At 35.9% G+C, this 26,892-nt stretch overlaps 3 protein-coding genes and 1 long non-coding RNA gene across 6 annotated transcripts; all 4 read right to left on the bottom strand.

Annotated features, from left to right (window-relative positions):
• Positions 1-2,690: 2,690 nt before the first annotated feature.
• LOC122308295 lies at positions 2,691-4,139 on the bottom strand. Its single transcript, XM_043121542.1, has one exon. The coding sequence runs from the start codon at positions 3,889-3,891 to the stop codon at positions 3,040-3,042; it is 852 nt and encodes a 283-aa protein (XP_042977476.1). The 5' UTR covers positions 3,892-4,139; the 3' UTR covers positions 2,691-3,039.
• A 213-nt stretch (positions 4,140-4,352) lies between these two features.
• Positions 4,353-10,069, bottom strand: LOC122308294. Its single transcript, XM_043121541.1, has 6 exons — positions 9,774-10,069; positions 9,510-9,642; positions 8,941-9,044; positions 6,952-7,096; positions 6,718-6,858; positions 4,353-6,512 (listed from the first exon to the last, which is right to left on the bottom strand). Exons 1-6 carry the CDS (start codon positions 9,812-9,814, stop codon positions 4,794-4,796), a joined length of 2,283 nt encoding a protein of 760 aa, XP_042977475.1. The 5' UTR covers positions 9,815-10,069; the 3' UTR covers positions 4,353-4,793.
• A 2,554-nt stretch (positions 10,070-12,623) lies between these two features.
• Positions 12,624-13,464, bottom strand: LOC122307646. The gene is made up of 2 exons (XR_006241793.1): positions 13,215-13,464; positions 12,624-13,081 (listed from the first exon to the last, which is right to left on the bottom strand). It is a non-coding gene; the product is annotated as an uncharacterized LOC122307646 (long non-coding RNA).
• Positions 13,465-24,172: 10,708 nt separating this feature from the next.
• LOC122308293 lies at positions 24,173-26,558 on the bottom strand. Of its 3 annotated transcripts, none has more exons than XM_043121540.1 (3): positions 26,133-26,558; positions 24,781-24,988; positions 24,173-24,358 (listed from the first exon to the last, which is right to left on the bottom strand). In XM_043121540.1, the coding sequence occupies exons 1-2, from the start codon at positions 26,415-26,417 to the stop codon at positions 24,803-24,805; spliced, it is 471 nt and encodes a 156-aa protein (XP_042977474.1). In that variant the 5' UTR covers positions 26,418-26,558; the 3' UTR covers positions 24,173-24,358; positions 24,781-24,802. The 3 variants fall into 3 exon arrangements, with proteins under 3 accessions (XP_042977474.1, XP_042977473.1, XP_042977472.1); XM_043121539.1 differs by lacking the exon at positions 24,173-24,358 and adding an exon at positions 24,498-24,670; XM_043121538.1 differs by lacking the exon at positions 24,173-24,358 and having other exon boundaries at positions 24,498-24,988.
• Between the last annotated feature and the right edge of the window lie 334 nt (positions 26,559-26,892).

The following is a 26,892-nucleotide window of genomic DNA, read 5'->3' as shown; positions in this document are numbered from 1 at the left end:
CGTTTCGTTTCGATTCGAGCTTGAAAAGTATTTTTAGCAGTTTTAAAAGCTCGAATGCAGCATGCCCCACTACGAATAGTTCCAAACAAAACAGCTGGGGATCGATGCATGTTTCAATAAGCAGTGCAGACTAATAGCAGGCAAATAAGGAAAATTATACTCTTCATCCCTACACCATATACTACACTTAATTTTTACCTTTTTTAATTTTTTTTCCCTAAGCAAATGTGTGGTGTATGGATAATGAGTGGAAGAATTTTTCTTTTTGGGTTTTGCAATAATAAAACAAAGAAAAACTAAAAAATCAAGTATGGTGTGATGTAGGGATGACGAGTAAAGGACTCAACAGATAAACGTGGAGGGGTGTAAAACTCAGTTCTTTCAGCTATGAAAAATCAAAGTATTCCCAAGAGTTTAGGAAAAACTTGTTTACAAGTTTGTATGACACACCAAACAGAAAACCTATCATAATTGTTACTATAAAAAATATGTTTTTATATTTTTTATTTTTAAAAAATGTGTTTGTAATGAAACTACAATCCGCATGACACTTTTTGACATGTGGGTTTCTCTAAATGCATGGAATATTTCTTATTCTTGCTTACCACTCTAATCATGTAAAGTTTGTGTTAGGTTAAGGGTTGTTTATTTTGTTGCTTTTTGCCCTACAATTTGATATGCTGATGAGAGTTATTTGTTGCTCCAATCGAATATATACTTTAAATAAAGTATATGCATATATATATATATATGAGTAATGATACATACAGTCGTAAAATATGTAAGTATCGTGTAATCATTTTGAAAAAGAGTGGAGTCTAATATTAAATTAATTTTTTTTTTGTTTCGTATTTATTCACTTTTTTCAAAAAGATTATGCGACTTTTGAATACTCCAAGACTATAAATATCATTTCTCTATATATAGTAATGTATACAGCATATTCTCATTTTTTTCATCTCACTATATAAGATGTGACACATTGTGATATGTAGTAGGCCTGCAATCTGGTTTAGAATAATCGGGTTTGCACCTGACCCGACCCGAGAGTGCCACATTTTGGTGTCAAACCGACCCGAACAAAATAAAACCGGATTGAAACCCAAAGATAATGACCTCTCTCAACTCAAGCAAAGCGAAACCTCAACTCGAGAAATTTGGGGCATGGCCTCCTTCATCACAACCATTCATGCGAAGACTCTCCAAACTCAAGCAAAGCAAACCCAACTTGAGAAGTCTAGGAGATGGCTTCCTTCCTCACACCCCCTCCACCCCCTCCATCACAACCCTCCACGCAAGGTAGAAAAACAAAATAGCAACCCTCCATTTGCTTACCCTTCCCCCCCCCCCCCCCCCCCCCCCCCCTCCCAACGGGCTGGGCAACCTTCTTTCTTCCTTCTATAAAAACTAGGGAACTTCCTTACCATAGTGAAAGAGAGAAAAAAGAAAATAATAGTGAAGATAAGAAAATAAATTAAGAAAAGAGGAGTTGTATGTGTTGTACTAGGCCTGCGATTGTGCCGACACCAACTAAAAATAAGACATTCGGGTCTCTGATTGCCTTTCGAGTCCTTGTTCCTCATGCTAGAGAGGAGATGAAGCGTTGCAATGAAGATGAATCAGTGCTTGTCCGAAAGACACAACTTGCAACTTAGGAGGTCGAGAAAGAAGTAGTGGCAGATGGGGTTTGAGTATGAGAAATTGAGAATTGAAGTCTGAAGATAATATTCGGACAGGTTGAAAGCAACATTAAAAACCCGTTAATAGTCAGTCCAACCCAATTATATAACAGCCCAATATAAGCCGGGTTAGGTCGGGCCACCTGGAGCTGGTCTGTTAGTTTTATGGGTCAATTGCACAGCTAGATGGTAGTTTAATTTATAGAATTTTCTATATATATATATAAATATATATAATGAATATCTAAATTGTCATGTGTTTATAAATAGAGACCATGTCATTGTCACGTAAAAAATCACAATTAAATACCTCTATCAACCTCTTAGTACAAAACTAATAGGAGAATTGTCATAACATTATGATGTTGACCTGTATGTACATACAATTATTAATACATGCAAATAACGTATATAAAGGTATCTGCAAATAATTAAACTTTGATTTTTAAAATTGAGTAATGCTACTTATTATTCAATTTCTCATCATCTTCTTATCATTTTATAATATGATATTTGATTATTAGAGAGTAATATTATATTTCACTTATAAATCTATCATCTAATATCATATCATAAGATGATAAGAGGATGAGAGTTAGATGATGAGTAAATTGTTCCTTCAAAATTTCAAGACTCGGTTGTACGTTCTAACTCGATTTATTTACAATCATAATTCTCAAAAACAAAGAAAAATAATTCAGAACATATTTAAATAAATAATTACGAGAATCTTAACAAAATAAATAATTATGCAGAGAATGAAGCTTCTTGCGTTGGCTCATGGGGCATAGCGGAACCAACTGGACTCGTCCTTATCCGTGTGGACAAAAGGCCTTCGTTGGTGTCAGATATTGTTTTTTTTTTTGGTTTCAACGCATTGAAAACAGAACTGTAGGGGTTTATATATATATATATATATATATAAACCATTTCCATCCGTTTACGTTCTTTCTAGTCCACTCATCGCAGATCACGTGCATACGTGCAGTCTCATGTGTTGCTAACTCTCTCTTTCTCAAAATCGATCAAAATAATGGCTTATTTTCTACCAGATATCCAAAAACGCCCACACAAACACTTCAAACAAACAGAAAGCAGTTCTGCAACGTACATATAGAGAGGGGAAAGAAAGAGTACGAAAAATAGTTCGTTCTAAAGGCGTGGCATCGGTGGGAGAGGCACGGCACGCATGCAGAGAAAAGCTCTTTTACCCTCTGACTCTCAAACATCGTTGTCGTCTTTCTCTTGTACTACTTCCATCAACGTTGCTCTATTCACATCAACCCAACAAGAAAGCAGAAAACAAAGCACCCCCCACATGCGGTCTGATCATGCAATGGATGATGCATCAGCATCAGCATCACCATGAAGGAGAAGTACAAGGAGAACCGGATGATGATGAAGATAGACCGTCTTTACTGTTAGAATCACTACCTGAAGTGCCTAAAGGCCTGGCATCTCTGAGAGAAATAGAGCAAGCCTCGGCTGGGAGCTTCTTCATTGGAGTCAAAGGCGGCGTGCCTGGGCTTGAAGGATTGCATGCAGATGATTGGGGAACCTCTTTATCATCGCCCGAGGAACCATCCGTTTCCAGTCTAGAAGGGGACGTGTCAGGAGTTTCAAATGGAGTATCCACTCTGCTTGGCCCAGCATTTTCGTCATAAATGGGATTAGAAATGTAAACAAAATGCTTCTCAAAAGCACCAGCTTTGTCATGACTACCATTACCAGCACCTTGAATATGGACTTGTTGAATCGGAGTTAAGGGAGTTGGAGGGGAAGAAGTAGATAGTACTAATCCAATTTGACGAGGGCTTGTGCCGGACTCTTGGAGTTGGAAGTCAATGACATGATGAAGCTGAGAATGCTGCTTCTTGGTTTCTTCTGCATTGTCTTCTTTGGGAGAAATTGCAGGGAAGAGTAAGCTTCTCGGAGCCTGGAGAACCCCTTGGGCATAGAAGCTACTGTGAGGGGAAGGAGATGACTGGTCCTTGGGTAGTGAGGACGGGGAAGAAGAAGCGTTAGTTGTGGCTCTAGTAGAATTGACTGTGACCGTGGCGGCGCCAGAGGTGGTGGTTCTGAGCTGACGCCGACGGAGTAAGAGAGAACAGTAGAGCTCAGCTAGCAGCACCAGGATTAGGCCTAGAACTATGGCAAGGCTCACCAACATTACTAGGGTTGCCCCCATTATCACCTTGGATGTCCCCCTCATCTCTCTCTCTCTCTCTCTCTCTGTGTGGCTCTGGCTTAGTATGGTGCAGTAAAAGGTTAACTGTCATATAAGAGAGGGTGAACATGAGTAGCTTTTTGGCGGGAAAGAATTTTTTTTTTTAACCTTTTTTTTCTCTTGGGCGATTACAGTTTTCTCTCTCTTCTTTTTTTTAACAAGGAAAGGCGTGGGAGCCTAGGGGAAAAAAACGAAAGAAAGGGAAGGAGTGGGTTTTACGTGGGGAATGTTAATAGGCCCTTTGTTATGAGTTGCTGGGTTTTTCTGACATTCAAGCTCATATTAGTCGTTTTCTGAATTTGCATTATGGTACCATACATTCGTACCAGAATAACAATGCTATACAGATTGACTACAATGCCCTTTTTGTTCAGCCGCGCTAACCACAGTTCCCAAAATTGTCTAGGCATAAATTTTCTCACTTCATGGTTCATAGTCCATCTCTCTTTCAAAGGGAATCCTAAACTAAGATTATAATTATTTACCATATGAGCTTCATTTTTTTCTTTGTTTGGTGCAAAGGACACTGATACAATATGAGCTTCTCAATGTCAAGTTCAATCTATTTTTTGAAGCTACATGAATTTTTACAACTCTCACAACGAATAGGGCCAGGAACTTTGTTAAAATATGGTTATGTAACCTTTGCAATTGTGCATTAGTTGCAGAGAAGAACATTCCAGCACTAGACACATGTAGAATATACTCTATTCATCAATGCAACTGTAAAGCCGAGTTGGTAGGGTGATAAACGTCAGTTGTGGAGGGTATAGCCGCGCTACTTTTCTTCATAGCCAGCACCAGATCAACCAAAGGAATAAATGCTGGAACTTTAAAATGGTTGCACTCATGCTGATAACGTAAAAAGATATAAAAGTTCAACCTCTTTACTTCCCTCTAAGCGCCGCAAACTTGGCAGCCAAATCATCATAGTCTGGCAGCTTAGGATGCACATGCCGAGCTAAACTTGACCTATCAGACTGAAACGAAACAGCGCGGGAGAATTTTTTGGTTACCTCTGGTTGACCTGTATGTTCACGAGGTAGAGAAACTGATCGGGGTGGAGGAGGAACAGCCTCTGGCTTCTCATCAGGCACATCTTTACCATTCTGTGGGGATTTCCTCACATCAGTGCTCATGTGATGTGCCCGATTGGTTTTGGATTTCCTCACCCTTCCTAGTTCATAGGGTGAAGGTTTCTTACTATACTGCATTAAGAGTTTGTCCAAAATCTTTTCCTCTTCATTGTTGTGATACTGCTCATCATCAAACAAAATTTGCAAGCCACGTCTTGAGTTGTCCCTTCCCTTGCTTCTTGGTTTTCTTGTAAAACGTCCTGTGTCTTCAAAGTAGCCCGCATTATTATGGTCATGATGTGATTTCGCGTGTCTCCTGGCTGATCTTAGTTTTGATGATGAGTTACTAGTTACGCCGTCCTGATCAAGATGATCTTTCTCTTGGCCATGACCATTCAAACTTGCAGTTCCCACGACCTGCCTCTGATGGACACAGTGATCTGAACGTAATTGGATCCTCTCTGAAGTATTAGTAGCTCTGCCTCCCTTGCGCATTGAAGTGTCTGTAAGGGCTACACTACTGCCAAAACCAGCCATTGAAGATCCTAAATTGGGTCCAGATTTGCTAGTCTTTGCTTTAAGATTAGGCTTAACATAAGGAGGGGGAGCCTTATTGTATTGGGGCTTCACGTTGTCGATTATTACATCCTTCTCAAATTTCTTCACTGACTTTGTAACATCATGTTGACCAGCATGATTATTACCTGCTAAAGGTTCCTTAGCATTGCCCTTCGACTGCTGTCGAGAGGGAGCCTTATTGTATTGGGGCTTCACATTGTCGATTATTACATCCTTCTCAAATTTCTTCACTGACTTTGTAACATCATGTTGACCAGCATGATTATTACCTGCTAACGGTTCCTTAGCATTGCCCTTCGACTGCTGTCGAGAGGGAGCCTTATTGTATTGGGGCTTCACATTGTCGATTATTACACCCTTCTCAAATTTCTTCACTGACTTTGTGACATCATGTTGACCAGAATGATTATTACCTGCTAACGGTTCCTTAGCATTGCCCTTCGACTGCTGTCCTGCAAAACTAGGATAAATTTCTGGCTTTCCATGTAATAAGGATCCTCTGCAGTCATTTGCGGGAGACTTGTTCTCCCTACCAATAAGCAACCTGGGTCGACCGTCAATGACTGGTTTTTTCCGAGATGAAGTTCCAGATGTAACTGGTTTTGCGGTGGCATCTCCCTTCAAATTCCATGCTTCATGCTTGCCATTGACAACCTCCTGCCTTCCTTGGTACGAAATGTCATGACCATCCTTTTTCGGGATATCTCGTTCTATGTAATTAAGCATATCGTATCCCTTGCCAGAAAGTTCATGTCTAGACTGAATGTCCAGTTCTCTTTTTGATATGGTACCTTCGAGGCCATTGCACAATCCACGCCCATCATTAGTAACCTCAAGTCTTTCTTTAAATGAAACATTAGGCTTTTCTCCTCTTGGGATGGTTCCCATACCATTATATGGTTCGTTTTTATTGGTAGTGACATTGAAAGAACCATAGTTTGTAGGTTGCTCCTGCAGTTAAATGCAGAAATGGCACAAAAATTCAAATATGTGGAAGATATTTTGAGAATAGCCATTTGACTGCAAAGAAAATTTTCCAAAAATAAAAAATAAAAAGCCAGACAAACAGAATGCTCTTAACGATCCCAAGATATGCTCTCTGGTTCTTCTGTCTTCCAGCTATATCTATAAAATCATAGAATGCATAATGGCACACCTGTACACATGTAGAGGGTCTATACATCCTCTTCTCAAAAGCCTTGGAGTCCCAAGTTATCGAATACTCTAGCACTATGTCTTGCATTAGCTGAACTTTCTTCTCTAATGTAGATGGCTTTGAAGCAGAATTCTCAACAAACTATTAATGAGCAACTCAGCCAATTAGAACTTGAAAAATCATAAACTCTTAACTTATGGTTATTTTATTAAGAGCAGGTTCATAAAGAATTACCTCTTGATTCACATATAATTCCAGGGAATTCCCATATCTATCTTGAAATATTTGCCTAAGTTTGCGTAATTCTGGCAATTCTGAAAATCTTGCAGCAGCAAACATAAGGGATGATACAGCCTCCCTATAATCCTCAGGGCATTCCCTGTAAAGAAGAATAGAAAGATGGTTAAGTGAAAGAGATTCCAAACAGAAGATTTGAGAGAAAATAAAAGGCAACCCAGAGAAGTTCAGAACATGTATCATTTTTTTTTTCATAAGTAATAATCTTTATTGAATATGAGGAAACTAGGCAATGCCCAAGTACACAGGAAGTATACAAAGAGTGAGAGACCTAGTTACATTCTAGTGGGCTATAAGGAAAATAGAAACTCATGAACATTCCCGCCCTTTAGAGTTCAGAACATGTATCATAACATGATCATCTAAGGTCAAATAACAAATATGAGGTGAAATGGCTCAGTAGGGTATGACAGTCAGATCTTTCATCCTAAATATATATATAGTAAGGTAGGACCTATTAGCATCCTAAGATACGCAATCAAAACTAGAAATATGTCCAGGCACGTTTTGTTGTGATAAGTGCAATATGTCTCGGCACAAATCTATGGTAATCACATACATTTAATCACCAAATCATGAATTTACACTAGGTGACATCCAAAATACCACCGAACGATACTCAGTACCTCAATCAGATTTCTTAATCCACAAAGAATTTTGGGGGTAGAGATGAGAATTTAAAATATTATTTTTAATAATATTATTATTTTGGGATTTGAAAAAGTTGTATTGGGATTTGAAAAAGTTGAATTATTTATTATATTTTGTATGGGGATTTGGGAAAGGTGTAATGATAATATGAGAATTTTAAGTTTGAGATGAGAATTCTTTGGCCCCAAACCTAAATATCTAATGTAGATCAAAGCATACCCAATAGTTATACGATCCAGCTTAACAATCAATGAGATGGAAGTATTTAATATCCAATTGGCAGGAAAGTTTTCTATACGTATACAACCCATAACTGCATCCGTACTTACCATTCAATATGTCAGCTCCCGCAAGAATACACACCAGATTTCATCTAAAACCCATAAGTCTCGAACTGATAGTAATATATAAGAATTCAAGGAAAATCTCAATCCATGTATGGAGAATACCCCCCAAAAAAAAAAAAAAAAAAAATCAACGTTACAGCTTTTTGGAATCATTACAAATTACAATAAATTCTTTTTCCTAGGCAATGTGAGATCTTATTCAACATCCTCTCAGCCTAAATCCGAGGTCTTACAATCTGTCCCTTTAAATTCATGTTGTCCCCGTTGGATCATTCCATTGTAGATGACATGTCTCAACATTCACACTTCTGGCTGGCTGGCTGGCATTGATCCCAATACCATTGATAATGACCTAGTGAAAACTCCAAACCTAGACTTACATCCAAAAAGATTACTAATATTACAGAGAAAAAAAGTAGCTTACAATTGGAATCCCTTTGAATCATTATAAATTGCAAGAGCTTTTCTGTCCTAGATTACGGGGGATCACCCATATATTGCCCTCATACTAAGTCCATATGTATTTCATATTTGAGTAGTTATCCATGCTGCCCAGTAGTTTAAGATGGGTCGACATATGCCAGTGGTATAATGTGTATAGAAAAGAAAGATGAGCATAATTGATAGTATGGCCACAAATAGGTACCAAAAAATGTATGCACAGACAAAATGAGCCGTGCAGACGAGATCCATAGATGACTCAAATAGTTAAGGTTAATGTAAACAAATGTCATATCTTGGCAATGTTGCATATGAAGTGAATTCTCCAGCCAGTATGGTACTAGATATATAAATATGGATTCATACATTAAATATATACTTATCATATAGCTAGCATCCAATATTGGCTTATCATGAAATCTTGGACGACAATTTAAAGCCACAAAATAATTCATCTGCAATTGTAACAGCAAAGAGCAACCCATACCTCTGTTTTTGCATTATTGAAAGATGTTTCAATACCAAATCGCATGATTGCTCAACGAAATCATAACACGAAGAAAGCATCAATTCAACTAGAAGTCCATCAGCCTGGTTCACCACCTCGCAAGAAACAACAGCATTTCTTTGAGTACAGAACACGCCAAACACAGATCATTTAACAGCTCAACAACAGAGCCGTTGGCAAAATCTAGAAGTGCTATCAGGTTCCTACCAAAAACAAAAACTGGAACCTTTGGAGGCAGAAGTTATATCTCAATTCAAAAATTTCCAATTCTCTCCAAAGCTGGTTAGTATATGTAGTATCTTCTAATGTTCAAAGAAACTTGTTGTCGCCTTAAAACATTTTTCCCAAGAAGTGATTTCTTCATCCAAGCAATATGCATTTTCATATCACTTGCGCGCTTTTCATTTTTAAAAAATAATAAAACTGAAGAACTCACGACCTTGAGCTATTGTTCTCTCGCTGAACTTTCTCAGCCCAGACAAACGACAGTGACCGAGATTCCCTAAAAAAGACCGAAACTCAAAAGGCCAAAAGCAGGAAGAATTTACCCTCTGATAAGCATTGATATCGAGGCCATTGGCAAGCAAATCAGCGATATCTTTCTTCAGAAACTTCTCAGTCGCCTTTCTCTTCCTCCGAACCACATCTATCCGAGTCTTGGTCAATTTAATCAACGGCTTACTATAAACCACAAGCAAAAACCAAACTTTAGGAAAGAAATAATAATCCGAGGACCACGTATATTGATATAAAACAGCGATAGAGATTGAATAAAAAAAACAGCGATGAGAAAGAGAGATTTGAGGAAAAACCATTTGGAGGCGAACCCACGGCCAAGAAGTCCGTCCAGCATTGTGGATTCAAGTTCTCCCTGGCGACTGTCAGTGAAGGATTCGCTATAACAACGTCAGACACTTTTCAAAAGCTTCCAACTCTCTGAAGAGACGGGGCGATACCTGTTGGTCCGTTGGTCGGTTTTTCTTTCTTACGATAATGACCTTAACCTTTCCGTTAGGAGATGAACGTTGTGGGGGCATATTGGGAAGAGGATTGGAGTCCAACGGTCTCATAGGTAGTGGGCGACAGGCGAAGGGAAACGTAAAAAATCACATGTTATCATCCGAGGATCTCGAAGTGACCGAAATATACAGAGGGGATTTATTAGTACAAAAATTCTATCTATAAAAATTATATTTAAATAACTTTTTGATTTTATAATACTTTTATTTAAATTATTTCTTTTTTATTTTTTAAAATTTAATAAAGGGCGAGTACCGCTCTTATTTACTGTTAGCACATTTTGAGATTTTAATTTTTTTTTTCACATTTTTAATATATTTAAATATTTTTTAAAAATAAAAAAATATATCAATATACTAAAAATCATTTTCTTAATTATTAAGTAAATCATTTTTTTTTTTTTTTTATGAGCGGGTCACGTTGGGGCTGCAAAGTAGTGTTTTCGTTTAATAAAATATTTTAATTCTAACTATTTCACTAACTTCCATCTTCTAGCCAGAAGAAGTATGAATATTAGACACTATCTTCCTCAGTCTAAGCCAATAGAGGGTTTGGATCTCTGGCTAAGGTTAGGTGCAAGTTTGAACACCATTGAGCAGGCACCTAAGAATTTTTTTCTTATGTGTTGAAGCCTATCTTGTAAGAACAAGTTGAAGAGGGAGAATGAATCATCTCCAGCCCACGGTGATGGTTCAGGTTTTGGTCGGTGTCTTTTGGAAACGGCTCAAATATTAATTTAGAGTCACTTCAAGATAACATATACTACAAAAATGCATTAAACTGATGATGGAATCTTTGATAAAAAAAAAAAAAAGCACTTTCATATAATAATAAGCACATCGGTCTTGATATTCACCCAAACCAGCACTACTTTTGGATTCATGGCTTTTTTTTTTCTTTTTTTTTTTTCAAGATTCTAATAATAATGTTTAATTATAGTATTTCATTTTTTTTAATGACTCGGCCCGCTGCACGATAAGATTGAATTTGTTGGTACTTAAAGTTGTGTTTGGGTATTGAGGTAATTTTAAATATTTTATAAATATTAGTAAAAAGGTAATGAAAAAGTATTGAATAATCATGAATAGTAGTAGATAATAATAAAAAGTATGTGAAAAGTAATTATAAAATAATAAATAATAGTATAAAATACTTTACCACTCAAACCAACCCTTGTAATATAAAATTTGGATAAAAGTTGAAGTTTTGACTAAAGTCAAAGGATTTGAAGAAACTAGTCTATATTAGACTATTCATCCCAAAATCAAAATAATAATATAATAATAATTTTTTTTTTTATATTTTGTAAATACACTCCATATATTAATTAAGAATGTAATTTTTATTTAAAATTATTTTTTTCTATTATTTTTTTCTTTAACCTAATTATCCAACATAATATTTTTAGAGTAAAATATAATTTTGGAGATGAATAGATAATAGCTTTGAATTTTGACTAGTTAAATGCAAAACACTTTTACTTAAGTTAGCTAAAATTTGATTGGGCTGGGCCAATACCAATACTCTTAACCCAGCCCGCTCATGAAGGCACCAATTAGCTACAATAATTTTGTTTTCATAAAATAATCCAATGATTTTTATAAACTATATGATTTGATCATATTAATTCCCTAATTTGGCTAAGGTTTAGAGGCAAAAGTACTAAAAAATAATGACCATTTCATGGAATTTTCAAGAACTACTACTTCTTTCTACTGTGGTACCTACTACCCTTGAAAACTATGAGAAATATTATAATAAGGAAAATCTTCCCATGTCCCTTTGTTTTAATTAATGTTATATATATTCACCCTTGATTTATGGTTGACATTAGATGACGTCACATGGGTGTCATATATATATTTAATTAGTACTATCTAAAACCTGATCTTGATCATATTGATCATAAGCATTATGTCCAAAAAGAGGTTTCAGACATGCGCAAATCAATGGTCTCCTGTCTTCTTCACCTAATAATAGTTAACACTTTATCTGTTACTTCTTTTCTATAATTAAGCTGGAAATGCTAATCAAACAAAGCCTCGCTTTTAATTAAAGCATCAGTTAAAGACGAATCATGGCTGCTCTTAAACATGGATGCATATTGCGCTCCCCGCCCTCAACCATTAATTATGTATTGCAACCTTAGCAAAGCAAGCAGCTTGGCGACTTCAAAAATCACCAGATCGATAGATGAATGGAAGATGCCTTTAAAGGCATCTTTTGAGTACATTTCTTGATGCTGGAGGAATTCGGAAGAAATCTTCTAAAGTGACAATGCCTTTTGGAGGGTCGTTTAAAGACAATCTAGCTGGGCAAAGTGATCATCAGCCATATAAATATTGTCTAATGTCAATTGTTGTCAAGTTCTCAGCTTTGTTTTCCTGTGTCCTACTTGTGTTATCGTCCAACCAAAGCAAATCAACAATATCGAGCTTTTGCTTCATTTAAAATTCTCTGTTCTTTTCCTTCTTCTTTATGTTTTACAGGTTAATGATCATGTTTAATTTAAAGCAATTTTGTGTATACAGTGCTTCTCACCGCACAAGAAGATCATAAGAAAGTTTGGATTCTGGTTATAACACAAAGATTCTAATAAAACAGTACTCACAATTCAAACCCAGTTTCATGTAGACATGGAATTGTCTGAAAAAAAAACTTTATTCATTGTGAATTGAAATCTAACATCAATATACTCATAAATTAGCAAAGTAACGATTCCATCAAATGATTATGCAAAAGTTTAATTGTATGAAAAAAAAGGTCAAAAATTGAGAACCCACCAATATCTCAGTTTGCTAAATCCATATATGGAGGAGACCGGAGACCATCAAACAGACGATCGAGTCAAATCTCAGCAAGGTACGGATTCAGGCAACATCTGATTATATAACTACCAGAAGCATCTGAGGAAGTTAATAAGAAAATGGAAGAGATAGTTTTCGTCATCGAGCAAATCATGGCGAACCAGTCTCTCCAGAACGATATTCTGAGGAAGAAGACGGCTGTAGTACAGTAAGGTCGAGATTGAAGACGCAGGCTCTCCAATCAGCGATGTGAGCAGCCTCAGCAGTGACCTAAACATCAAAGGTGTGAGAGACTGCAACAACAACAACAACAAAAATCAAGAACCAATTAAAGTCATTAACTAAAATGTTAATTTTCTCGAACTTTTTAAAATATTGATCAATACATGCACAGGAGCTAAAGATTTGATAGTCGATCGTACATACCATTGCCTTCGTGAAGGGTCTCTAGGAGTAGTCTGGAATGGAATCTTGAATTTGAGAAAGAGGAACAGATCAGAGAGATGGTGCGTACGTGGGAGTTGTATCGGTCGCCCGCCCTCGATCTTCAGCTGACATTCAGACCTACCCGTCCATGCTCGTTTGTTTATTAGAAACAAGTTAGCAACTATATTCCAGACGACGGAGTAAATGTTGACCACGTCTCCTCCATATTACTCAGTAATGCTAGACTAGATAGTTATGGGATCCATGTGTAAACACTGCATACTCTTTTAAAATAAAAATAGATTCTACAATTAAAAAACTATAATCATGGGTCCCATAAAATAGCAAAATAATTAATACACGAGAGGAACCATATTATTATATATCTTGCAATTATAATTTTTACATTGAGTTATAGTCCATATTATAAATAAATAAAAAATGTTAATAGCCAAGGCCTTATAGGGTGTTTTGTTAGCTTATTAGTTCATGTTTTATTAATTCCTTATTAAAATTTGATCATCCTCAAAGCTTTATTTTGATTTTATAAAAGATATTATTTTATTGAGCAAACATAGAATGATATTTTTAAGTTGAATCTATCATGAGAGGGTTAATATTTGATGGGTGGGATGACAATTTCCTGCGTTGTATAATAAATCTATGAGTTTTGTTACATATAAACAAAGTTGTGTACTAATTTACGTACTAATACTGATTCCTTCATATTCAAAATTTAAATTAGGAATGTTTTTAATAAAATTTACTTTTTGACCAATCACATTAGATTGATGCACATATTAGTCTGCAATTGTGCTTGCAACTAGATTTTTTCTTAATTAATCTATTTATAACCATCTTTGAAGTTTAGAAGATGGTGTGTAACAGCTTTTAAATAGAATTATTCTAATAGATGAGGTTTAATATATGGATTTTGCTACATAGAAGCCTCAGTATTTAACACACCCCACACACCCTCTATGCGGCGATAAGGTGGAAAAAAAAAATTAGAAACCGAAACAAAACGAAAACCCATCTTCACAGAGCAAATAGAATTGATTTTCCTTCTCTTATCCTCCTTACCATCTCCTTCTCCTTTAGCATTCTTCCTCTCTCCCACTAGTTTAAACAAATCATCCATGGATAGCTCCTCCTCATTCTTGGAGTCTAAATAAGGAAAAAAAAAAATAGTTCATTTAAAACATTTTCTCCTTTAGATAGACTCAACTATAGTAGGGTCGGTATCCAGATTAGGACCCAATTTTTTAGTCTGATAAGTGGCTTTACTCTGTGTAGAACCTGAATCTTTAGCTTAATTGGAATGTTTAGCATCTCCACTTGTATTTGTGGCCTCTACATTCCTAGTAGCACTATTATATATTCTCTACAGTACTCACATGTTCCTTGTCGGTAGGCTTAAGGGAGGTAGATGAAGAGAATCCAAATCTTTGGAAGATGGAGAGTTGCGGTGCTAAATGATGTAAGAAAGAAACCTAAATAAAAACGACACCTATCACAAAATACAGAAAGTTTAGGAAAGGGGGAGAAGGAGCAAGGACATGGGGGAGAAAAATAAAGGGGCCGAAGGAGACAGGGAAAAGGGGGAGAAGGAGCTTTGTGTTTAAATAGAAGGACAAAAATGACAATTCACATTTTACTTCGGTTTCTTCCAAATCCAAATTTTCAACTCCAAGATATCAAAATCACTATAGAGACACTTTCAAAGAGTGGAGTTAACTCCTCCCTTCTCTCAATCAAACCGTGTTTTAAACAACGTTAATTCTTAATTTGCATCTTGCTTATATGCATTTTTCTCTTCACTACCCAACATTGCTTCCATCTTATCAAATCTATTGCAACTCTTCCAATCTCCATGACTGGCAACCCGCTACCACGACATCATCTCTTACTAGCGCCTCACCATCTTCCAATAAATAAATAATAATAAAAAATTGTCACATGAATCAATTGCATCGATGCATTTTTGCATGGATCTTATACGCCATCGTTTGGATGCTTCATCTACTAGTAATAATTTAGATGGGCATTCACTAAGGACTTCTTCACTTTAGCCCTCTATAGTGTAGTCATCTATGCTCAGGCAACAATCTTATAGGTTTTTACGGATCACATGAGTTGAAGGGTCACAATAATTTGTTTACACTGTAAAAAAATGCCTTAGTATCAACCTCTATCATGGCCTCTAGCCAAGAAATATAAGGCTGAATTAACTAGTTTGAATAATTTTTTATTTTATTTTTCTCTTTCACTATAAGGATTGTACACAATTCTTATATGAGTCTTGTACCCCCACAATTATGTTGTGATTAATATATTAATATATAGTTTTCTTTGCCACAATAGAAAATAAAAAATGAAGTTTTCATCTAATTTGCTTGATCTTTAACGATATTGTTAGTAGCCCAATTAGTAGCCCTTGTACTTCTCGTCTTCAAGGGGAAAAAAAAAACAAAAAGCATTGCATTTACTGTTTCTTTTTAATGTCATTCCCAAAATTAAGAAAAAATGGAAGCAAAAAAATAAAAAATAAAAATAGACAACTCAAAACAATATATAGCAGCCACCACAATGCCGGTGGTGCATTCAAGTCCCAAAGGTCAATAAGATTATCTAAGCCCACGAAACTCAGTTTTTCACAATATTTGTGTATAGAATAAACAAGTCAAGACAAGTAAGTTCAAAACAAATATGCATAGGATACTTAATCATTCGAAGAGCAATGTTTATCATTATTTGGGGATATATGGCACAACAAACTGGCAAATAACCCATAATCAATCTAAATGGAAAACTCGGGTGATCCAGTCCCGGATTTAGCTAGCTAGAGTTCTTACATTTTTGGAAGACCAAGGATTTGAAGATCACACCATGGATGACAACCATTAATAATAATAAATTATTAATATTAACTATAAGGTAGTGTCAAGTAACATGACCGCCACCTATTTGGATTCTGGGAATCTAGTGTTAACATAATTAAGTTGGTTCTGATGGCATAGTGTCACACGAATGAGTAATTCATCTGAACTTAGCTTACTTTGAGGGCAAGCAACTCTAAGGAAAATGAGTGAGAGAGAGAGAGAGAGAGAGAGAGAGAGAGAGAGAGAAGAGATTATACTTCTTCAATCCCGTCGCATATCCATAACAGTCTAACAACTTTGTCAACTAACAAATCAATGCAAATAAAGAAATAGCAAAAAGTATTATAAAATCTAGAGCCTAGCCTAATAACAAGCCTACTAAGTGCTCAGATAACAGATGTACTACTGGCCCAGCCCATAACGCCTATCTCATATCCTCTATCTCACTCCCTAACAACTCTAATCTTATTTCATACTTCTTTTCTCTTGTTGTTGAGTGGTGGCAGATAAAGTAACCCATGACAATGTCTTGAGTGGCGGCAGCTGGGGATGACCGTTACAATTCCTCTCATTTTCAAAGCATCTTGCCCATAAGGTGAGGGTAGACTACCTTTAACTCTGAATACTTCTCCCTTGTGGCCTCTTCTTTTGTTTACCCTTGTCAATGAACCTAGATCTCCATAGCGGGATACTGTCCGATCTTCTCCAAGTGACTGGCTAAGATAACTTTTGGTTCGGCCTGGCAAACTCCAGCCGAATCAATTGGAGGTAGTTAGGGAACCAGGGGGCCTTACTAACCTAACTTCCTTTTGAGTTGAGAGATGTAAAACACGGGATGAGTTTGGACTGGGGAAGGTAGCTAAAGTTTGTAAGCCACGACTCTTATTCAGTGGATAACCTGAAATGGCCATAGTATTCTAGGGCCAGCTTCAAGTTCCTGCAATGGTTTGTAGACAACACCCAATAGGGTTGTAAACGTAAGTAGACCCAGTCACCCTCAATAGAGTTTCGTTCTTGTCATCTTAGATCTACATATTCTTTCATATGATCCTGAGCTTGGTGAAGGTTGTGGCGTAGGAGTTGCATGATCTGCTCTCGGGATCTCAGTGTCTCATCCGTGGACTCCAATCGTGTGAAGGGTAGCCATACAAGCTTTCAAAATGTGTCAACTTGGTGGAAGAATGTTGGGAAGTATTGTACCAATACTTTGCTAGTTGGATCCACTTCAACCAATTCTTCGATTTGTCCCATACAAAGCACCACAGATAATTTTCTAAATTTTCTTGACAATCTCTATTTGGCCATCCATTTGAGGATGGTATGTTGTACTAAAGGCTAACTAAACTCCCTACAACATGAACACTTCATGCCAGAGTTTACTTATAAAAAGGCTATCTTGGTCAAAAATAATGGAGTTGGGGAGCCTGTGGAGCTTAAAGATGTGATGGAGGAATAGTTGGGCTATAGAACTGGTATTGTATGGGTGAGCCAAGGGTAAGAAATGACTATACTGTTATATACTTTGGAGATTGGGAGGCCATCTATGAAATCTATAGAAATGTTGGTCCATGACTGTTTGGAAATTGGTAGGGGTTGTAGAATCCCACTAGAAAGTGTTTGTTTTATTTTGATTGTCTGACAATTGACATACACTTAGTTTCGAATAAATATCTTCACATATGCCTTTAGCCCTGGCCAAAAAAGAAAATCCCTTCTAACTCTATGGATGGTCTTGTCGTAGCCTGACTAGCCCTCCAATGTACTAATATGCAGTAACTAATGAAACTTGTGTTTGAATTGGGTCCTAAGCAATATATAGCTACTTTTTGTAAAACAATAGTCCATTATTGACCATGTATTTTGATGACAACTCATCGTTTTATAGTCTGTTGAACATGTCTTAAATGTTGTTATCCACCTTGTAAGTATGCTTTAACTCCTCAAGCTAGGAGATGGAAGGAACCCTTATAGAAGCTAACCCATGTAGTTGAACATGCTGGTCACCCTTTTTTAACTTCATTGTGAGCTTGTCAAAATTCCACGATATATGACCTAGTGTTTGAAGCCACTACGCACCCAAGACCATGTCGCAACCTACCAAGACCAACATACACACATCCAAGATAAGGACTATTCCTTGGATAGCCACCCAAACCTTATTACATTTCTCTTCATGACTAATTACTCTCCATTGGCCACCCTGCCTCTAAGTTTCTCCCTATTTTTGACCACCAATTGTCCACTATTAACCACTTTTGGGAATATAAAGTTATGTGTACTACTAAATTCAATCAAGATAACTACACATTGAGATCCTACTTTTCCTTTTACTGACATGGTCTTTGGGTTAAGTGATTATGTGATGGCGTGAAGAGAGATCTCTAGCCCACCAAGAATGAACATAAATTCTTGACAGTCCTTTTTCTCCAGTACCTCAACTTCCTACACTACCCCTTCTTCCATTTCTATGTCATCTTCCTCAAGAAAAAATATATGGGGTTTTACACACTTGTGGCCTAGATTCCACTTGGAATCACAATAATAACAAGGCCTTTATCACACTTGTCCTTCATTTGTTCTTGATTGACCCTTTGTATCGGCATAACTTCCTTGTTCCCCTTCAAGTCATCTCCAGTTTAGCCAGTGGGGTTTCTTAGTATTCTAGACTCATAGTGGGCCAAAAAGTTTATGGCCCCTTTCTTACCAATGGTCACATGTTCATCTTGTATCTTAGTCAGCCCATAGGCGGTTGTGAGGTCCCTTAGCCCAAACATCCTTCTCGGTAAATAGATTTTGTCTTTCAGCCCACTAAGAAAACTTACACATCTAACAAGCCCATCAACCTGTTAGATAGGGCCTCAAATTGGGTTTTATAGTCTTCCTAGCCCCTTTCTCAAAGCCTAGTTAAGTCCTCCATTGGGTCATTGTATGCATTGGGCCTAACTCTTTCTAATAAGGCCTTAACAAAAGCCTCCCAGTTAGTAAAGGCTCCTGACTCATTCAAATCCTAGAACCAAGTCAGAGCATTTCCATCCATATGGAAGGAAACCAGGCACAACCAATGTTAAGGTAATGTGTTATAAAAAGAAAAAAAGTGGTTTACCTTATAATGCCAACCGGTGAGATTCTTTTTGTCGAAAGTAGGAAATCTAGTCGCGCACACTTTAGGCCGAGATCTAGTTTTCAGACCAAGGCATCCACAAAGCCAGGTGGAGGCCCTGGTGATGACTACCCAGAATAGGTCTAGTTCCTCTTTTGCATCTCGACCGTTAACGCCACCAACTGTTGAACTACCAATTGGATTGGCACTTTAACACCATCATCTCCATCTCTATTGTTTTAAATTGGGAGTCGGTCGACCTCTTTAATGAGTTGAGGCCCCTATAGCTAATTCATCCGTGTACCTTCTGCCATGTGAATAGCTTCTCACAAGATCGACATCTCTGATACCAGTCTTGTTACATGCTTAAGCAATTAATCGAAATTTAGCTTACTTTGAGGGTAAGCGCCTCCAAGAAAAATGTGTGTGTGTGTGTGTGTGTGTGTGTGTGTGTGAGAGAGAGAGAGAGAGAGAGAGGAAAGGGAGTAAGAAACTAAAAGGTAAGTTGTATATAATTCTTACAGACTGATTTCCAACTCTACTTATACTCCTCCAATCCCATACTATATCCATAACAGCCTAACAACCTTCTCAACTAACAAACTAAGGAAATGCAGAATTACATAAGACTACTAAGGCCAATCACTAATTGGGCCAATGCAAATAGAATTTTACTATATACAAGCACAGTCGCATACTAATCTGTATACCAATACTGATTCATTCATATTTAAAATTTAAATTAATATTATTTTTAATAAAATCTACTTTTTGACCAATTACATCACATTGGTATACAGATTAGTGCACAATTATACTTGCAACTATATTTTTCCATGCAAATAAGGTAAATCTTGGCCCAATTAGTGAAAATGTTGAATGTTGAATGTTTGGGCCATAACACAAACACTTCAATTTCAAATTTTCAAAATTTCAACTTTTTCATTTAATCAATACAACTTTTACAAACTTCCAATCAAAATATAAAATAAAAAAAAATTACAGTTTCAAATCTCAAAACAAAAATAATATTAAAAAAATATATTCTAACAATTAGTTAGCTTTATAATATTTTTATTCAGTTTTTTTCTCTCTCCTTTCCCAAAACTCTATAAAATATGGTAACTAAAATCATTTCACTACTATTTACAAACTATTTCACTATTATTTACATATTTTCTATATCATCTTATCTCAGTGATTAAACTAAAATATTACATATTTTTATACATTTAGAACTAATATATTTTAATTCTTTCATTACATTATTATTGGTTTAGATGAAAAAATGATTAAGATGCATAAATCTGAGTTGTGATTTAAATTGATAAGTAACATGGTTTTGCTAAATATTATAACTTGTTATTTAATTGAAAAATGTTCATTTACATGCACAACATATTTTTGATATTCTATTTTTTTTCTAATTTTTTTTTATATAGGCTAAGAAATGAAAAATCAACTTTTAATTAATTGGAAGCATTTGACTCAAGCATGGACTTTTGGCATTGGGACTTCAAGAGGGCACGACACACTAATTGTGATTAATTGGGATTGAAACTTTAACTTTGACTATTTGACCAAGGGTTGCATTAATTGAGATTGGAGACTTTGACCTATAGAGACATTCTTTTCATTTTATTTTCATTGGGTGTCGTATATTTGACTTCTAATTTTCACTTGGGAAGTAAATAATTCTTTCTTGGGGCCGCAACATAGATTTTCCCTTGGGGCTTTTAATTGAGCACCGCACGAAATGAAAGATTTTGGACTTTAACCGGACGCCGCACACCTTCTTCCAGGTTCAGCTGAATTCATTTAGCGCTGCACACCCACTTTTCACATAGCCAGTTTCATTCAAGCTGCAGCACCGTTGAAAAACTCCTTAAGGGATCTAATTATTGCTACAGTCTAGCCTCATCTACTACTTTTAATCTCCATCTTCGTTTATTTGGCTTGATCTTTTCATTCCCTACTTTTTATTTAATCTCAATTTGAAGTTTATGGTGTATTCTTGATATTTTTTGGATTAAAATTTTGGACATTTTATTTACTGTTTATTTTATTTTATGTCAGTTATTTTTCTTGTTTCTTAGAACTTCTATTAAATATGCATTACAATTATATTTTGGATTAATTTTGGTTTATTATTTTATTTTCAAATTAATTAAAATTGTTTAGCATAGTTGAATTTTTAATTATTAATTTCAATTTGTTAGTCTTTTATGTTTTATTTTGACACTAAAAAAAAAATCAAAAGTATGAATCTAGTTTATGACTAGTGTCCTTTTTATTTTTGTTGCACTTTTTCATTCATTGTACATACCACCACTTTTGTTTGTGAAACTTTTTACTATTTTATACGAATTTGGATTTAAAACTTTCCTCAAAGAGACGATCTAGGAATTTTATTCCTAATTATTACACGACATCCTCCTGCATTTGGAATAGCTTTTGTGCTACTCATTTTTAAGTAAGTCACTCAACATCTAAACGAAGCCTAACAATACATATTTGATATTTGTAGACTCATTAACTGAAGGGGAAAGAGACCATTACAAGGGATTTTTGGAGTTAAGATCGCTATCATTTTACAAGTTATAAGGATAAGATCAAAATGGCATAAAATAATAAGCAATAAGTACAACTTATTCAGTTTTCTTAAGACAATGGCTGCAATAGATAACTAAATTTTTGAAAGCAATGAATCAAGCCAGCTTATTTGAGGCAATTGTTCTTGACCATTGAGAAATTGATGTATAGGGTATGTAATATATCACTAGATGCACATGAGGTTGCAGTAAGAAGACTAGTGTAAGACCCTTCTCTCCACGGTTAAGAGTCAAGTCACTTTTAGAATTTTTGAGAGCCAAGTGCTATCATTGTCCCTGATTTCAAAATATTTTTATTTTATTCTAAAGGAAGCACCAAGTACAAAGATTCCTTATAATAAATAGTCGTTTTGTATTAAAATATTAAAATCATAAATGAGAGTGCATAGAAGCATTTATTAAAATTTCTCAAAATCTATGCCATAAAAATCATAACTTAAAATATTTTTACATGATTTAGGCCTCTATCATGCCTCCCTAGACCAAGTCTAATCTTGCAGCAATACCTTGATAAATATTCTAACTTGTGGTGGTTTAAAAATATATAAAAAAAAAAACTAAAATGAATCGATAACTAAGTAAAAAATCCATCATAACGTAAATATAATTAACATAAGAATTTTCAAAAATATTTCATGCTAAGCATTAAAATCATGATCATTCATATGTATGCTTATGACATGCATGACTTATCATGACTTATCTAAGTTATCTTACTTATCATACTGACCCACTCACTTAACCATGTATGCAAGGTTGTGCACTAGCCCCACATCCTATAGCCACAAGGGGACCGCTAATAGTATTCTAGCATACCATGGTAGACCACAATTAGGTCCGTAACTTGCGCATCCACTCAAAAATTACATTGATACCATGCATCTAAATGACTAACTTTTCAGCTGATCTAATCTTATCTTACACTTGATCATAAGAAAGCTTATGTGTCTTATGCAATCTAAGATGTATAATCCATACATAGCTATAATATGAAGAACAAATTATGATGAATGACATACTTGCAAATATCATAACATACATGTTGCATAAACATTGGCTTCTAAAGAACTGGCTTTAATAATTATATATATAACTAGCTAACATGTGTTAATCCAATATTTTTGAAGCGCAACTGATTTCCTTTCATGGGCTCGACGCTAGCTAGAAAGAGAAATAGATAAAATGAAAGCTTGAGAGAAAACAAACGCGAGAGAGAAAACATGAAAGATCCTGTGAGAGGAATGAGGTAGTTAATTATTGACATGGTCAACATGGGCCACACGCAGTGCTGAACTAGGTATCTTGGGTTCAATTGCTACATTTATGAAGGTTTATGTTTTTTCTAAATAATACACAGAATGGAAGATATTTATAAAGAGATTTAGGAAAGGGTGCCGATGAGTTCGAGTTGGAATCGGTTCTGATCATTCAAGAAGAGAGTTTGAATTTAAAAACATGATCTAGTAATTCATTCAAAGTAGAATTGGTAGGAATTGAAATTGCGTAAGAGACTTCAATTAATAATGATTTTAAATTAAAATAAATTTCTAATGGCCGATATTTAAATTCTAAAAGAAGTCCAACTCGTAATAAATAATAAATGGGATTTAATCTAGTCATTGAACCTAAGTAAAACTCTTAATCAACCTCAATAATTTATCGCTTGTGGGCTTATCCTATATGTTCCATTAAATATAATTTAACCCCAATAAAAATTATCGATATTCCGACTTTAGAATTATTGGGCCTAGTCATTACAACTAGCAAGAAATTCAGGACAATAGCTCACCACAGATTGACAACTCCAAGAGGTTAGTTCAAATCACGGTCATGTTAGACTGTTAGTTGGTAAACCAGGGGTTACAACTGACAACTCAATTTGAGAATGTATGTTGAAACTATACTGGAAAACAATATCTAATACAGTGGCTATATAACCCGAGAATGCCACGATCGATGGCATCCTACTGCTGCCCCTTTATTTTTCAACTCCAAAGACTTCGTAACACAATGTTTTACAGTACAATACTTCCATGTATTTTTATTTTTATTCCTTAAAATGAGTTACACGGAAATTTTTCTTTCCTGGTGTAAAGATCTGTTAGTAATTTAATCTCGAAATTTACTGCTACATAGGCTAAACAACTTGTCATAGTATCTTCCAAGCTCTCTCAAGCTAATGGCAATTCTTGAAGTTTTACCTCAACAATTATTGCAGCCTCCTCTTGTCAAATAGAAGTGTTACAGTCACAAAAGGATCCCACAAAGTAGATTCACAAACTAACAGAAAATTATATGATATAGTAGATCTACTTTACAATAAAAATAGTTTTACAATATAACATATAACATCAAGTAACATCAGTTCGTTAGTTTCATATGATATGTGGAATCTTTTTGTGGCTAAAACATTTATCCTTCCAATATAGGCTGCAAAAAGTACAAGAGTTTTGCATAATGCCTCATCCGGCCCCCAGAAACCATTTGCCCTTGGCAATGGCACATGCAGCCAAAGACAGTGTCAGCTTATTTATCCCATGAAGATCAATCCTGGATTTTTCAAGTTGTGTAAAGTGAGGTATAATAATATATATACTTTTCGAAAAAAACAAAAGTCGTGCAAAGTAAAGAAAACCGAGGAACCGAATGAGTAAAGATACAGAATCCAAAAGGAAAATGGTCAACCTAATTCCCACATCAGAAATTATCTTTCATTGAATCCAATCTCTTATATCACTTAAAAGTCTACCAAACCAGAAATTGAAGCTATTCTTCACAAGTTTGCCTAAAAAAAGTATCAACAAGAATACTCTGTGGTATCTTAATCCCAAACTCCGAAATGATGCCTATGCAGCCTTCTACCTGGATGACCATTACATTATCATCCACTATACATATGCACGAGATGAAGCAAACGTGAATAAAGTGAATGAGCAAAAAACCAAAATTTCCGAAGAGGTTGAAGGCCTCACACTTTGCTGCTGACACAGAGTTCTACTGCTTATCAGGCTGATCTGGCTCTTCCCTTTCAGGGTCTTCCTCCTCTTCCTCTTTTTTCTCTTCGTCTTCCTCATCTTCTTCTGGTGGATCATAAGGCAATGGAGGTGGTAATGGTGTTTTCATAGGGCTAAACTGGGGGAATATATCAGGTCGACGCCCCGGCTTTGGCCTCTCCCACTCCTGTCATGTAGATCCAAATAGGTTGTAAATTATCATAATTAATGCAACTGAGAGAAAGTATTCATGGTGCAAACAGACCAAGCACAACAAGTTTCTAAAAATTCCAGCTATAGGAAGTTCCCAGGTCATTAAGAAGAACAGAGTGATTGCATACAACTTATAGCATCAAGTTACCCTTCTCCATTAAAGGTTGAGACACAATCCTCAAAAAAATTAAGCGATAATCAACATCCTAGAAGTGGTAGGAAGCATAAACCTAAAAGACCATCAACTGTTAACTGAGATATTGCAACATAGGACTCCCTAAAAAATTTTACCTGATTAACTTAGAATGTTGGAGCTCTAACCGAGGTCAAGAACTAAGAGTGTGGACAAGTGAAATCTGATTTCCTAAAATATCATAATCATATGATGCTTCCACAATCACTCTGAAGGGTCACAGATTTATTAGTCAATAGTAGAGCAGATTTTGCCTCCAAAAAAGATGAGGTTGGAACCTTAAATCAAGCCGGTCAGAAGATGGAAAATGTCTTGCGGAAAGTTTTTTTTGATAGGTAATGAGGTGTGACCGTTGGACTCGGCCTTATGGCAATATTGCGGAAAGTTAAAAGAAGAGCAACTGGTTGCAACCATCCTATCAATAAGCGATCCTAAAATGCAGCTTCAAAACTGCCAGAGACTTTTCTCGATTCTCAAAAGACGGGAGCATTCCTCGCCCTTATTGGTGGTGAAGGTGGTAAAAAGTGATTTTGAACCTAGCCATTCTAAATGTGCTTAAGCAAGCAATAAAAATGATTACCTTAATGAGCACTATTACTCCAAATTCCTATACTTGTGAAGTAAAACAAAATACCTTCCGAATTTCGCTTTTGGTTTGTCTAAGCCCTAAAATAAACTACTATTAGTAATGCAAAGAAACAGGAGATTTTTTTTTTTTAATCTGAACGTAACTTCTCCCGGCATGGCATGTGCAATTATCTTAGTCAAAGGATAAATCCAAAATATATTTGCCAAAAAATTAAGCTATTATATATAATCAGAAGAACCATAAATTCAGAATGACTTAACATTGATTAGAAGTGAAATTTAATCATAAAGTTAGGGAATTCATCAAACCCAGAAAAGAAAATAGAGAGGGAGATACGATGGGGAAATCCAGGGGATTGCGGCGAGTGAGCTTCTCTTCGTCGGGGGCCATACGAACGAGCTGCAATTTCTTCGCTCTCGCACGGTTACTTGCAACGAAGCGCCGGGAATCGAACATAGGAATGGAGAGCATAGAGCATCTGCAGCGAACTAGACTGCACGTGTGGGCCGAAATATCAGTAGCAGCAGCGGAAGATTTGTATGTAGCTGTTGTTGGTGAAGATGGAGAAGGCATAGATAGGGTTTTGGAGGTGGGTACTGAGAGGCAAACGGATGCCATCATTTTCTTCTCTCTCTGACTCTAACCAATGTATCCTCGGAAGGCTGCCTCTTCCGACTCTGGAGAAGCAAAACGCCAAGTTGCCAACGACCTCTCTCTGCTCTACTGTATGCTTGCCAAATGATGCAGAAAAATAAATTCAATGTAAATATTCACACCTCACAGCAGTTATCTTTTTATGCATGATGTAATAAGAACAACAATGTCTATCACAGATTAAGATTTTTATATTTCTTTTATTAAAATACTTAGATAGTTTGGAGAGGGATGTATACTATAATCTCGAATTTTGATTTAATAGAGGTTTATATCGCTATAATGGAAAAAAAAAATAAACACATAAAGTAGGTCAGTTAAATTTTTGACTGCGTTTGTTGAGCTCAGTTCTTTATAAATAATAATGAGTTGAGATGGTAAGAATGAGTTTTGTTAAGTCTACCTAAAATGAATTTAAATCTATTTAGATGTTAAGATAAGT

The sequence above is a fragment of the Carya illinoinensis genome, chromosome 4 (assembly GCF_018687715.1).
Source record: "Carya illinoinensis cultivar Pawnee chromosome 4, C.illinoinensisPawnee_v1, whole genome shotgun sequence".
Taxonomy (NCBI): Eukaryota; Viridiplantae; Streptophyta; class Magnoliopsida; order Fagales; family Juglandaceae; genus Carya; species Carya illinoinensis.
Note: the sequence above shows the minus strand (reverse complement) of the source record. Positions and strands in the feature narration are given on the sequence as shown.